General features: G+C 36.6%; 1 protein-coding gene across 4 annotated transcripts in view; it reads left to right on the top strand.

Moving 5' to 3' along the window:
• The window catches only part of LOC148952462 (uncharacterized), a 172,973-nt gene that overhangs the window by 89,140 nt on the left and 67,767 nt on the right, over positions 1-16,066 (top strand). For all 4 annotated transcript variants that reach the window (XM_089088962.1, XM_089088963.1, XM_089088965.1 and 1 more), the window contains one exon: positions 2,465-2,536. In XM_089088962.1, coding sequence (XP_088945088.1) covers positions 2,465-2,536 — 72 coding nt within the window. The remainder of the gene's footprint in view (positions 1-2,464; positions 2,537-16,066) is intronic.

Here is a 16,066-nt window from a genome sequence, read left to right as displayed (position 1 = left end):
GCTATAATTTGTATTTAGCTTTTAAATTTAAAAACGTAGCCTAAGAGTCTAGACATTCTAATCAAAGGTATGTTTCCACGAGCTAGCACAAAACGGTCCAAATTGCAAATTCAAATGAGAAGGAACAAAAAGAGAGTCGCCCTTTAAAGCTACTTCAGGAATGGTGACTGTTATTTCTGATACTCTTATCGGTAACACTCTATTGCAAAAACAGATTTTCGGGAATTTTGAAAAATAGCCTGGAACTCCCCAAAAATGGTGTGGATCGGAATGAAAACTGCCCCACTGGATCACTGTAGCCGAAAAAACTATGTGGGAGAAATACAGTCTCTCATCTTTAGCAGCGTAGCAAATCACTTTTACACATGGGAAGCTCTGATGTGTTCCTTCTTCTTTTTTTTGCTTCTTTTTTTTCGTCGCCGCTAGTGGGGCACTAAAACATCATTGGGAGATGTTTAATGGTTAATTCGAAAGATAATTCTTAATCAAAGCCTATCAAAACCTTACACATTGGAAGCTCTGATGTGTTCCTTCTTCTTTTTTTTTGATTTTTTTTTCGTCGCCGCTAGTGGGGCACTAAAACATCATTGAGAGATGTTTAATGGTTAATTCGAAAGATAATTCTTAATCAAAGCCTATCAAAACCTTACACATTGGAAGCACTGATGTGTTCCTTCTTTTTTTGTTATCTACAGCTTCAGAAGAAATCTTGTTTGAATCTCAATCTCACATCGAGCGTTTTCTACCTGGGTATGCCTCAATATCAGATTTCGACTTCATCTATTTAGTTTGTATTTTGAGTTTTTAATGATAAAGTAGTTTGTTATTGGGTTCATTGTTGCTAACGGTTTTGACCAACAAGTGTTTTTCTTTGCAATGCCAAACATTTTTTGCCAGCAAAAAGCTTTGGGTTGAATTTATCCCTGCACTTGTATATCCTGGAATTTATCCCTTGTCCAAGATTAGAAAAAATTCTAAGCATGAAAGTTCGAATTCTAAGTTTCTAAATTTATTGAATATTTGTGAATTATGTTTATTAAATATAAAATATTTGCTTTTATAATTTCAGTGGTGCTTGTTATTTTTATGCATTTTTGAATTTTTCTATGTTGTTTAAACTGGTCTTAGTATTTCAGGCTTTTAGTTATATTTTCCGTGCCAAGCCGTTTCATTGTGCCCAAAACTAAATGGTATTTCACATTTTAGTCGTCATTGAATCACCAACGGTATATTAAGATTAGTGTCTCTTGTTTCTAGAAAGTGCGAGCTAGATATACTGCAGCTAGTTCCTCAAACATCAGAACAAGGCGCGTTCGCAGGGGGAGGGGACTTTTGGCTCACTCGTCCCCTTCAAAAATATCAACGCTTTTACGCTAATAGTACCATTGCCTCAGTTGGTAAGATTCGTGGATCAGGAAAGTATGTATGTCTTTCCCATTTCAAAATATTATTATTTTCTTAAAAAATATATAATATTTAAAAATTGTAGCCTACTATGATTAATATCCAAGAGAATAAGTAAAACTCCATTGAAAGTCCTATACTTAAAACAAGATGTAATGGGATTGGGTCAATTGTATTTTGTCTCATTTTATTTAATCATTATTTAGAATGAGGAGTTTCAGGAGGTGGCTCCTCATTTCTATTCAGCCGAAATTGTAATAACTGAGTTTGTTATTCATAAATAGGTACTTGTGTATTATATCGACCACAACAACATTTGGACAGTGTCACTTGTACATAGTCATAAAACTCATTTAGTTTGCAATATATAGTGATAGTGGATAGTGTTTGACCAGGATCAACAATCATTTCCGATTTTTGAAGGGGCTACAACGCACCTGAGCTGGAGCAAGCGGGTTTCAAACACTTGACTGTAAACCACACTTACAATTTTGTCGGTCCAGAAACTGGCACATCTACTCAACGAGTAGAGAGAATGTGGGGTTCCGCAAAGTAGAGGAATAAACGGCACCGAGATACAGCCTGTCATTAGTTATAATCGTATTTAGCGGAGTACATGCGGCGGGCGGCATTGACGGCAGAAGGCAGAGCTCCTTTCAATGCGATTCTTGCTGACATCTATGCGTTCTGGGCGGCCTGCTTTCCATAATTCTCTGTTGTAGTTTCCATAATTTGTTGCTAAAGTATTATATTTTCATCATATTTTGGTATATTTCATTAGGATTAACCTAACTTCACTTCCGGGGTGTGGTCGGTATAATACACAAATACTAATAAATTGCCTAAATTTAAATGTGAAGTGGATTCGTATAACGGCTACATGTGAAGCTTTTTTAGGTGTATTTTCTTGATTTTTAATCTTCATTATTTTTTTTTGGTGTGTGAGAGGCACATCTCTTTTGACTTTTCTTTGCAATTACCTTTTTTAGTGTTGTTGATGGACTGTGAACATAGGTCCACAATATCTGTCAGATCGTTTTTTAGGCGATTTACTTTTCAGGATCATTCCTTGCTTGTACTATAAATCAAAAGGAATTACGAAAGATGACAATGTTGAAGCTGAGAAGCTTAGGTAAGTAAGAAGCATAGTCCTTCCCATAAAATACACTATGGGTTCATTCGCTTATATATTTGTTGATTTATTTTATTAAGTGCCCAGATATCAGTCAGACAACAGGCATAAAAAAGAAAGCAATCGTTGCATATATTATGTTATGAGGACCGAAGAAAAAATATTTTTCCTCTTTTCCGCTTACGCAAGACCAGCTCCCTCAACCTTGGCAAAGGTTTACGGACACTTAACAAATTTCAAGAAACATGCGAATAGAATATTAAGATGCTAGGGAGGCGTTAGGGGCCGTCCTGGCTAAGTGGTTGGCCCGCTGGGTTGGGAATCCTTTTGTCCGAGGGACACGGGTTCGATTCCATGCGTGGCCGGCTATTTGGTTTGGAATGGGGGTCATTGGCGTGACTGTAAGCTCATCGAGAGTTGACCCAGCTCTAAATGGGTACCCGGAGGAATCTGGGGAAGCTAAGCTGGAAGGGTGTGCGAACTGCAATTCCTGGCTGAAGGGTCACGAAATGGAGATCAACACCGCCGGTTTGGAACTTGAGGGTCTAGTACCGTCATACTTACTTACTCACTTTTTTTTATAAAGAACCTGAATTTTTTAAGTTGTCGTATGCAGTAATTAGATAGATAACAATGGTCAGATTAGATAACATCTTTTCACAAAATTAATTTTAAAAAAACTTTTCGAAAAATATGTTTTTCAAAGAAAAGTAAAGACCATTTAAAACTTAAGCTAAGCAGATAAAAATAACTTTTAAAATTCAAACTCAAAACGACCAGAAATTACTATTAAAGAATAAATGAAACCCAAAACGAACAGAAATTAAATAAGGAATCATAGCAAAAACATACAACAAGTAATAATATAAATGAACAAATAGATCTTAAAAGAAGCGATTAATGCTTAGATTTAATATGAGTATCAAGCTTAAAATGAAAAAAAAATATTTTCCTATTGAAATATAAATGAAACTTAAAACGAACAGAAATTAAATAAACAATCAATGCAAACAAACATACAAAAGGTATTCATGTAAATGAATAGATAAATCTTAAAATGAGTGAAACTTAAACTTATTGTGCAAACCAAGCTTGAAATGAACAAAAATTACCACAAACAAGAGTTTGGGTATAACCTCCTTCTCTCATTGTAAAAGTCTAAAACCTACTGTGTCACTGGCGCTTTACTGAAAACTATATGCGTCTTAAACAGTCTTGGAAAGTATAAACAAAATCAAATTGAATATTTGATGTATAATGATATTAATTGTTGAAAGATCCATCAGTTCAAGAATTTGTTTCACTGTGATTGTATTTTGATTTTCAATACTGTAAGAACCAGAAAAGAAAATATTTTTTATATAATCTGTGGTCCGTTAGGCGCCAGTAGAACATTAAGCGTTTGGTTTTTTTTTATAATTAGAAAAAGAAGTCACATCCAAATACCTGCCAGTAGTGACATCTTATCCTTCACTAGAAACTTTAAACAGTGCCAGTATATTAGACTGAAAGTTGGACGCATAATGGTATTAATGACAGGAAGCTCGCCAGTTAAAAATTTTACTATAATTTTAATGTTTATTTTCAATATTAAGTACAAAAGAAAATATTTTCATAAAATTGGTTTTCAGTAAAGCGCCAATTTAAAAGATATTTGTATCTGCTGAGCTTAAGTTTAAAATGGCCTTTACTTTTCTTTTAAAAAATTATTTTTCGGAAAGTTTTTTTTTTAATTAATTTTTGTTCGTTTTTTATTGCAAAAAGTTTAAAGTTTTTAAAAATTTCTTATTTCAAAATCAAAATTAAAAAAAAATCAAATATTCATCAAAGTATCAAAACTGATATCAAAGTAACAATATCAAAGTAAAAAAATGGGTTTGTGTCAGCCTCGGAGTTTTTATTATCTGATGTTTGAACTATTTTTAACAAAATTTTATCTCAAAATTTTTATCGGATGGGTTTGTGGAAAAATGGCGTGGGGGGACTAGATTAAGCTTCGGTCTATTTGACTCTTTAAAAGTGAACTAGAACTTTCTATTTTCAACCAAATGAGCCCTCTCTGAATTTTATACGAGTATTCCTTCTATAAGAATCATATATATCCCCAGAGTATAACTTACAACGCCTATCCCTGGGCCCTGGCAGATTGTGTCGACCCTGGAGTTTCAATATCTGATGGTTGAACTTTTTTTAACAAAATGGTCACCTGAAATTTTTATCGGATGGGTTTATCCATCCGATACGCCCAAAGGCGTGGAGAGCGGGAGGGGCTAGTTGCCCTCCGATCTTTTTCGTTCTGAGAAAATAAACTACTACTTTTAATTTCCATTCAAATGAACCCTCTCTGAAGTTTATACGATCATAACTTCCATAAGAACCATATATGCCCCCAAAGCAATACTTACAATGCCTTCCCCGGCCCTGGGGGGTTGTGTTGATACGGGAGTTTTTCTTATCTGATCTTTGAACTATTTTTAACGCAATAATCATACGTAAAGGTGTTTTTGTTATATGATCTTTCAACTATTTTTAACAAAATATCTACCTCAAATTTTTTTTCAGATGTATTTGGGGGAAAAGGGCTTGGGGGGCTAGTTGCCCTCTGATCACTTTTGACTCTTAAAAAGGGCACTAGTACTCTCGATTTCCAATCGAATGAGCCCCCTTCGAAGTTTATACGACGACCCCTTCTATATAAAACTGCCTCTGGGAAAAAAATAGATGGAATGGGGGGGGGGGGCGGCTAGCTGCCCTCCAATCACTTTTGAATCTTAAAAAGTGAATTGCAACTTTCAATTTCCAATCAAATGAGCTCTCTAGGATTTTTGTACGAGCATCCCTTCCATAACAACCATATATGTCCCCAGGGCATAACTTAAAACGCCCACCCCCGGGCCCTCGGGGGCTGTGTCGACACCGGAGTTTTTTGTTATCAGAACTTTGAACTATTTTTAACAAAATGCCCATCTCGAAATTTTTATGTTATACATTTAGGGCGTGAAGGTGGGGGGGGGTTAGTTTCCCTCCGATCTCTTTTGACTCTTAAAAAGGGAACAAGAACGTTCAATTTCAAATAAAATGAACCCTCTTCGAAGTTTATACGAGGGTCCCTTCCATAAAAACCATATATGCCCCCAGGGCATAACTTACAACGCCTGCCCCCGGGCCCTGGTGGGTTGTGTCAACACCGGAATTTTTCTTATCTGACCTTTGAATTATCTTTTTACAAAATAGCTATCTTAAAATTTTTATTGGTTGCATTTGGGAAAAAGGCGTTCGGGGGGGGGAGGAGCTGGTTACCCTCCAATATCTTTTGACGCTTAAAAAGTGAACTAGAACTTTCAATTTCCAACCAAATGAGCTCTCTCTGAAGTTTATACGAGCATTCCTTCCATAAGAACCATATATGCCCCCAGGGCATAACTTATAACCCTTGCCCCTGAAGACTGGGGGGGGGGGTAGTGTCCTGCTCAAACATATAATTTCCGGAACTTTCAACTACGTTGAACAAAATGGCTATACGAAAATTTTGATTGGATGTGTTTGGGGAAATGGTGGGCGTGGAAGGGTTGTCAGTTGCCTTAGAATCACTTTCGACTATTAAAAAGGGAACTAGCCATTTAAATTTCCAATCGAATGAGCCCTTTCTGAAGTTTCTACGACAACGTTGTCTATACGAAACCTTATATGCCCCCAGGGCATAAGTTACAGCCCTTGTCCTGAGGGCTGTGGGGGAGTTGTTATCCTCAAAGACCTAATTTCCAGAACTTAAAACTATGTTTAATAAAATGGCTGTCTCAAAATTTTGATTGGATGTGTTTGGGGAAAAGGTGGGCGTGAGAGGGGTGTTAATTGCCCTCAAATCATTTTCGACTATTAAAAAGGACCCTAGCCCTTTGAATTTCCAATCGAATGAGCCTTTTTTGACGTTTCTACGACAACGCCTTCTATAAAAACCTTATTTGCCCCCATGGCATATCTTAAACTCCGTGCCCTGAGGGCATTAAGGGAATGTCGTTCTTAAAAACATATTATCTAACTAGAAATCAACTACGCTGAACAAAATGGCTATCTCAAAATTTTGATTGGATGTGTTTGGGGAAATCATGGGCGTGGGGGGGGGGGGGGGGGGTAGTTGCCCTCCAAGCAATTTAAATTATTAAAAAGGGCCCTATCCCTTTCAATTTCAATTGAATGAGCCTGTTTTGAATTTTCTATGACAACGCCTTCTATAAAAACCTTACATGCCCCCAGGGCAAAACTTAAAACCCTTGCCCTGAGGGTTGTGGGGGAATGTCCTCCTCAAAAATATATTTTCTATCTGGAAATCGACTACGCTGAACGAAATGGCAATCACAAAATTTTGATTGGATGTGTTTGAGGGAATGATGGGCGTGGGGGGGCTAGTTGGCCTCCAATCATTTTCGACTATTAAAAAGGGCACTAGAACTCTCGATTTCCAATCGAATGAGCCCCCTTTACAGTTTCTATGACGACCCCTTCCATATGAAGTGCCTCTGAGAAAAAATTAATAATAAAACATTGGAGCCGTATGGCCTTTGCTAGGGCATCGCCTTCTATAAAAACCTTATATCTCAAATTTTTAGATATTTTGCCTATCTCTAAATTTTGATTGGATGTGTCTGGAGGAATGATGGGCGTGGGGGGGCTAGTTGCCCTCCAATCATTTTCGACTATTATAAAGGGCATTAAACTCTCGATTTCCAATCGAATGAGCCCCCTTTGAAGTTTCTACGACGACCCCTTCCGTATAAAGTGCCTCTGGGCAAAAAAAATAAATAAATAATAAAATATTGGAGCCGTATGGCCTTTACTATAGGCAACGCTACAGCGTTTCCTCTGATTAACTATCACAAGCCATGACGAGCCGAATTTCCCGAATAGCCGAATGGATTATATTTGGAAAGGTTGAATAAAAAAAGAAGTATATACAAAATGAGTAGGACAAAAACGTATACAGTTACGTTTTTTTTACTGTATATGTTTCGTAAAAATTAACCGTTAAAGTTAAATTTTTAAAATTAAATTCAAAATTGAAAGGAAAAAATTTTCAATTCAATTTTTTTGAATTAAAATCAAGTATTTTGCAGTAGGCATCAAGACATGGTTAATTGTAGAAAAAGCCGAGACAGATAGTCCGAGTAATTGAGAGGCAAATCTGGGATAAGCCCTTTTTAGGATTGTATAAAAATGAATGTAAAAAAGTATACGAAAACGTATACGGAAAGATGTAAATATGGAAAGACAAAGTTGAAGTTACATGCCATGGCTGACCTAAATCACGAAAACAAAACAATACTGAGAAACAATGTAGAGTATTCTATCAAACATTAAACAAGCAAGCATAAGAAAAGATAAGCATCAAACATCAAGCATTAAGCATCTATTGTGACCTAAGCACTTACAAAATAAATGTAATATTAGCAACGTAATAAATGAATAAACATATAATATAAACACTTTAACTAGAGAACTCTACACTGAGAAAACAATAAAAAAAAAACAACCTGCCACAAGGATAAACTGACAAAAAAGGTAACTCTGTAACTTAACTCACAACTGTCACAAAAGCAAAGTGTATCCAGTGATTCCGGAAAATTCCACCAGCAATTAAAATTACAAAAAAAAAAACAAAAGAGAAGAAAACTGAAGTGGAGTTTTATAAGGCCAACGAAAATAGAGGATGTAACAAAAACGGATATTTGAACAAGACAAATGCTTCCCTTCTTCAGCAACATTAGGGAAAGTACCCCCCCCCCCCCCTTGAAGAAATCTAGTTCTCATTTTGTGGGTGAAAATAAGAATGATTTAAACCATAAAAAAAGAATAATATGAATAAAAATCCAAAAAAAAACATCGTGGATATAAAAATGAAACAAAACCCAAACTGGAAGAATTAAAAAGCTATGAACGCGGAAATAAAATAACAGGTTAAAAAAATATTGATAAACCCAAATCAAAAAAGTTCAGCCACTGAATCTAACGACTAAGGATGTACTCAATTAGAATCTAGACAAGCGACTAAGATTCTTTCAAGTGAAATAAATAACAAAGCAGAGAACTACGTCACAGTTGTTCAATTTCAAATAAAGCTTGTTTAGCACAGAATGTTTTTGATCTGAGGGGTCGAGAAATCGTATCATGTTGTGAATGTGCTAGGGACATAGAATTTATTTTGGGAATGAATAAATTATGAGATTCTCGTCTGAGAAAACCAAAATAAGAGTCACTTAGTTTAAAATCACTCATATCCCTGTTAAGAGCCAAATCTAAATTTTGATATTCTGTATTTCAAGCGCCCCTATGTATTGCAGAGCTAAACCTTTGTCATGAGAAATTAAGCTAGCCTAGTCAAATAAAATATTATGGTGCGTGTGGTCATAAACATGCTGAGCAATGGGTGAATCAAAATTTTCAAGTTTTTTTTTCTTTTTGAGGGCATTATTAATTGACATAGAGTGCTAATATATTTTTTGCGCATGGTGATGTTTAGTCCTTCCCATGTACCAGAAACCGTAGGAGCAAGGAATTCTGTAGACACCGGAATTATTGAACTTAGGGACTTATTGAACTTAAAACCTGTGTCATTCCGGTGTATCAGGACATTTAAAAAAGGAAGATAACTATTCATCTTTGATTCTTTTGTAAATTGAAGTTTTATATCCATAGAATTAAGAAAATCCAAGGATTCTAGAGAATCTTCCCCTTGTTCCCACGAATAGAAAATATCATCTTTGAAGCGACCTCAAAATAATGACTTATCAAAGCTTTGTGAGATAGCCTGTTCTAAAAGATTTTCCATGATAACATCATTTTCTATCGGTGAAAGGGGGGCACCCATTTGGAAGTCTGTTGGTAAGAAATACCTCTATAAAGAAGTTTTGCAATAAAGGATTGTGAGCAAAAGAAAACTCTTTGTTAAACAATTTGTTAATGTAGATTTATCAGAGAAAAGTAGGTTAGTACTAAGCTTCTCCTTTAGAGTGATTCGGCCTTTTGTGGATCACAATTTGTATGCATGGATTCGACGTCAAAACTACCAATTGTTGTATCTGGTGTGACCAAAAGTTCTTTCACTTTTGAAACAAAATCACTAGAACTTTTGACGTACATTTTTTTAGTTTGAACGAGGGGGTGATACATATTCAAAAGAAATTTTCCTATCCTTGTAGTAGGAGAGTTAAAAGAGGAAGTAACTTCTTCAACATTTTTTCGTTACACACAATATTTTGTTGGTCCTAATTAACCTTGTCACTTATCTTCTTTTTTTTTCTTTTTTTTTTGTGATGGCAGGCCAATGTCGCTTACGAAATTAGAATTACCTTTTTTTGTGGAATATCTGAGAAGTGTAGGCCAGTATTGTGCATTAATAGAAAAAAAAATATTACCACAAATAGGGAAGAAAATGAACTAGGTTATAAAGGGGAAAGAAAAACAATCGTTGGGCCCATTAGAACAGAAAAATTAAGGTAAATGCAAGTCAGGATATGGGTTCACTCACTCAGTAGAGATAACAGGAGAAGGAAATGCTCATCTAGAAAAGAGAGAATAATTGAAGCAATAATTTGTGGGAAAGAAGTAGATGCAATCACTCAGTTTGTCTTTACTGATTTAGACAGAAAACGATTAGGTGTGTCGCAGGGTACACCGTAGTGTGTTATGGACATAGACACCTGCTACCAGTGCCACTACAAGCATCAGAGCTACCGTTTATTCAATCCCGTTTTTGCTTTCCTGACGATTTTTAACGTTTTGATGACACTCTTGTGAATGAATTTTGCCTCCTTGTTTGTGCGTTTTCAGGGAAGGCGAGATCTTATCGCCGGCCTTAATTTATCAGATTTAATGCATTAATACGTTCTATTTTAACTAGATTCTTTGGTTCAACTTGCAGCATTGTTCATTGTAATATAAACTACATATTTAACAATTTTTTGCCCTTCTGTGCCTAGCGGCCCACTGTGCACGTGATTCACCCGTGAAGCAATTGAGGATTTGTCGGCTGAATGAAATTATTTCAGTAACTTTTGGTATAGGCTGATCAAAAATATTCCAAGTCTAGTAATCTACAAAAATGGGGTGAAAGACACCCTAGAACGTGGTGCGGAGAGGTCATATTAAGAGATTCCAAACAAGTGGCAACTTGTCTAAAACCTACTGCGTCATTGGCGCTTTACTGAAAACCAATTTTATGACAAATATTTTCTTTTGTACTTAATATTGAAAATAAACATTAAAATTATAGCAACATTTTGAACTGATGAGCTTTCAGCAATTAATATCATTATACATCAAATATTCAGTTTAATTTACTAGCTCTGTTTAAAGTTGTTAAAGACGAATATAGTTTCCCTACAAAGAAGTGTTTGGATACTGCCTCCTTTCGTAACTGTAAATAAAAACCAAAAGCCTGCTGCGTCATCGGCGCTTAACTGAAAACGGATTACATTACAAATATTTTCTTTTCTAGTTCTTACAGCATTGAAAATAAAAATGCAATTACAGTGAAATAAATTTTTGAACGGATGGATCTTTCAACAACTAATATCATTATACATCGAATATTCAATTTGATGTTGTTTATACTTTCCAAGACTGTTCAAGACGCATTTCAGTAAAGCGCCAATGAGTCAGTAGGTTTTAGACTTTTACAGTGAGAGAAGGAGGTCATACCCTAACTCTTGTTTGTGGTGATTTTTGTTTGTTTCAAGCTTGATTTGCATATTCAACAATTTAAGTTTTACTCGTTTTAAGATTTATTTATTAATTTACATTAATATCTACTGTATGTTTGTTTGCATTGATTGTTTATTTAATTTCTGTTCGTTTTAAGTTTCATTTATATTTCCATAGAAAAATATTTAATTTCGTTTTAAGCTTGATTTTCATATTCAATCTAATCATTTCTCACTTTAAGATCCATTTATTCGTTTATATTATTACTTGTTTTTATGTTTTTGCTTTGATTGTTTATTTAATTTCTGTTCGTTTTGGGTTTCATTTATTCTTTTCTAGTAATTTCTGGTCTTTTTGAGTTTAAATTTTAAAAGGTATTTGTATGTGCTGAGCTTAAATTTAAAATGGCCTTTACTTTTCTTTGAAAAACTTATTTTTCGGAAAGTTTTTTTTATAATTTTTAATCGTTTTTGATTGCAAAAAAATTCAAGTTTTTAAAAATTCCTTATTTCAAACTCAAACTTAAAAAAAAGTCAAATATTCATTAAAGTATCAGACTGATTTCAAATTAACAATATCAAAGTGAAAAAATGGGTTTGTGTCAACCTCAGAGTTTTTATTATCTGATGTTTGAACTATTTTTTAACAAAATTGCTATCTCAAAATTTTATCGGATGGGTTTGGGGAAAAAGGGCATGGGGGACTAGATTAAGCTTCGGTCTCTTTTGACTCTTTAAAAGTGAACTAAAACTTTCTATTTTCAATCAAATGAGCCCTCTCTGAAGTTTATACGAGTATCCCTTCTATAAGAACCATTTATATCCCCTGAGTATAACTTACAACGCTTGTTCCTGGACCCTGGGGGGTTGTGTCGACCCTGGAGGTTTAATATCTGATGGTTGAACTACATTTAACAAAATGGTCACCTGAAATTTTTATCGGATGGGTTTATCCATCCGATACACCCAAAGGCATGGAGGGCGGGAGGGGCTAGTTGCCCTCCGATCTTTTTTCACTCTAAGGAAATGAACTACAACTTTTAATTTCCATTCAAATGAACCCTCTCTGAAGTTTATACGAGCAAACCTTCCATAAGAACCATATATGCCCCCAGAGCAATACTTACAACATCTTCCCCGGGCCCTGGGGGGGGGGGTGTCTTGACACAGGAGTTTTTCTTATCTGACCTTTGCACTATTTTTAGCAAAATGGCTACCTCAAATTTTTTATCAGATTTATTTGGGGAAAAAGGGCTTTTGGGGGGCAGTTGCCCTCTGATCATTTTTGACTCTTAAAAAGGGCACTAGGAATCTCGATTTCCAATCGAATGAGCCCCCTTTGAAGTTTATACGACGACCCCTGCTATATGAAATGCCTCTGTGAAAAAAATAAATGGAGTGGGGGGGAGGCTAGCTGCCATCCAATCACTTTTGACTCTTAAAAAGTGAATTACAACTTTCAATTTCCAATCAAATGAGCCGTCTAAGAAGTTTATACGATCATCCCTTCCATAACAACCATATATACCCCCATGGCATAACTTACAACGCCTACCCCCGGGCCCTGGGGGGGCTGTATCGACACCAGAGTTTTTTTGTTATCAGAACTTTGAACTATTTTTAACAAAATGTCTATCTCAAAATTTTTATCGGAGGCATTTAGGGCGTGGAGGAGGGTGGGGGGGGGCTATTTACCCTCCGATCTCTTTTGACTCTTAAAAAGTGAACAAGAACTTTCAATTTCCAATTAAATGAGCCCTCCGGGCCCTGGCGGGTTCCATCGACACAGGAATTTTTCTTATGTGACCTTTAAACTATTTTTAATGGAATGGCTATTATAAAAATTTTGTCGGATGGGCTTGGGGAAATAAGGAGGTGCGGGGGGGGGGGCGAGTTGCCCTCGGATATGTTTTGACTTTTAAAAATTGAAATAGAACTTTAAATTTCCCATCAAATGAACCCCCTCTGACATTTATACGAGAATCCCTTTCATAAGAACCAGATACGCCCCCAGGACAACACTTACAACGCCTATCCCCCGGGTTCCGGGGGGCGTGTTTGTTATATAATTTTGAAAAAATTCCAAAACAGTGGCTACCACGAAAGTCTTAGCAGTCGGGCGCGGAGAAAAAGAGCATGGGGGGGGGGGCTAGTTTGACACTTTTGCCTCTTGACAAATGAAAAAAAACTTTTAATTTCCCATAAAACGAGCCCTATCTATAATTTATACGAGCATCCCTTTCATAAGAACCATACATGCCCTTAGAGCGTAACTTAGAACACCTTCCCCTGTGCCCTGGGGGGTTCTATTGAAACTGGATTTTTTCTCATCCGACCTTTGAACTATTTTTAACAAAATCTCTATCTCAAAATTTTCATTAAATAGATTTTGAAAAAGAAGCTGTGAGGGGGGGGGGGCCAGTTGCCCTCGGATCTATTTTGAATATTAAAAAGTGAGCTCGAACTTTCAGTATCCAGTCAAATGAGCGCTGTCTGAAGTTTATACGAGCATCCTTTTAATAAGAACAATATATACCCCAGGGCATAACTTACAACGCCTGCCCCCGGGCCCTGAGGGGTTGTGACAACACCTGAGTTTTTTTTTATCTGACTTTTGAGCAATTTTTAACTTAATGGCTATCTCAAAATTTTTATTGGATGCATTTGGGGAAAAGGCGGTGGGGGGGGGGGGTTAGTTGCCCTTCAATCCTTTTTGACTCTAAAAAATGAACTAGAACTTTCAATTTCCAATCAAATGAGCCATCTCTGAATTTTTTTAAGAGCATGCCTTCAATAAGAACCATATATTTCCCCCAGAGCATAACTTACAACACCTGTCCTCGGGCCCTGGGGAGCTGTTTTGACCCCTGAGTTTTCGTTATATGATCCTTGAACTATTTTAAAAAAAGCTATCTCAAAGTTCTTATCGGATGGGTTTGAGGAAAAAAGGGCGTGGCGGGGGGGGGGCGTTGGCTAGGTGCTCTTCAATCTCTTTTGACTCTTAAAAAGTGAACTAGAACTTTCAATTTCCAATCAAATGATCCCTCTGAAGTTAAAACGAGCATCCCTTCCATAAGACCCATATATGCCCCCTGGGTATAACTTACAACGCCTGCCCCCGGGCCCTGGTAGGTTGTGTCGACACCGGAATTTTTGTTATATCATCTTTGAATGATTTTTAACAAAATAGCTATCTTAAAATTTTTATTGGATGCATTTAGGAAAAATGGGTTTGGGGGGGGGGGAGCTGGTTACCCTCCAATATCTTTTGACGCTTAAAAGTTGATCTAGAACTTTTAATTTCCAATCAAATCAGCTCTCTCTGAAGTTTATACGAGCATTCCTTCCATAAGAACCATATATGCCCTCAGGGCATAACTTCTAACCCTTGCCCCTGAAGACTGTGGGATGAGTGTCGTGCTCAAACATATAATTTCCAGAACTTTCAACTACATTGAACAAAATGGCTATATCAACATTTCGATTGGATGTGTTTGGGGAATGGTGGGCGTGGAAGGCGTGTCAGTTGCCTTAGAATCACTTTCGACTATTAAAAAGGGAACTAGCCATTCAAATTTCCAATCGAATGAGCCCTTTCTGAAGTTTCTACAACAACGTTGTCTATACAAAACCTTATATGACCCCAGGGCATAACTTATAACCCTTGCCCTGAGGGCTGTGGGGAAGTTGTCATCCTCAAAGACCTAATTTCCAGAACTTAAACCACGTTTAATAAAATGGCTATCTCAAAATTTTGATTGGATGTGTTTGGGGAAAAGGTGGGCGTGAGAGGGGTGTGGGGGAGTGTCCTCCTCAAAAACATATTGTCTATCTGGAAATCAACTACGCTGAACAAAATGGCTATCTAAAAATTTTGATTGGATGTTTTTTGGTGAATGATGGGCATGGGGGGAAGCTAGTTGCCCTTCAATCACTTTCGACTATTACCTTTGAATTTCCAATCGAATGAGCCTTTTTTCAAGTTTCTACGACAATGCCTTCTATAAAACCCTATATGCCCCAGGGCATAACTTAAAATCCTTGCCCTGAGGGTTGTTGTTGAGTTTCCTCCTCAAAAACATATTTACTATCTGGAAATTAACTACGCCGAACAAAATGACTATCTCAAAATTTTGATTTGATGTGTCTGGGGGAATGATGGGCGTGGGGGGGCTAGTTGCCCTCCCAATCACTTTCGACTATTAAAAAGGGCACTAGCCCTATCAATTTCCAATCGAATGAGCCTTTTTTGAAGTTTCTACGACAAGGCCTTCAATAAAAACCTTATGTGCCCCTAGGGCATAACTTAAAACCCTTGGCCTGAGGGTTGTGGGGGAGTTTCCTCCTCAAAAATATATTTTCTATCTGGAAATCAACTACGCTGAACAAAATGGCTATCTCAAAATTGTGATTAGATATAATTGGGGGTATGATGGGCGTGTGTGGGGCTAGTTGCCCACCAATCACTTTCGACTATTAAAAACGGTACTAGAACTCTCGATGTCTAATCGAATGAGCCCCCATTGAAGTTTCTACGACGACCCCTTCCATATTGAAGTGCCTCTGGGAAAAAGAAAATAATGAATAAATAATAATAAAGCATTGGAGCCGTATGGCCTTTATTATAGGCAACGCTATATTGTTGCCTCTGATAAGAATGAGCCTGCGTTTCAGTTTTTATCTGGTTTCCTAATGGCTAGTTTTTTTCTTTTTACTTTTATTGTTGGGATTTTATGCTTTTATCATATATTTTTTTTCCAATACAGGCTTCATGGCTCCATCACAAGTGATGTCGCTAGTCCTGGTAATTACCTCACTTTTTACATTTGAGGTA

Source organism: Artemia sp. Qi Xiang Cuo, chromosome 5, assembly GCF_049724085.1.
Source record: "Artemia sp. Qi Xiang Cuo chromosome 5, ASM4972408v1, whole genome shotgun sequence".
NCBI lineage: Eukaryota > Metazoa > Arthropoda > Branchiopoda > Anostraca > Artemiidae > Artemia > Artemia sp. Qi Xiang Cuo.
Note: the sequence above shows the minus strand (reverse complement) of the source record. Positions and strands in the feature narration are given on the sequence as shown.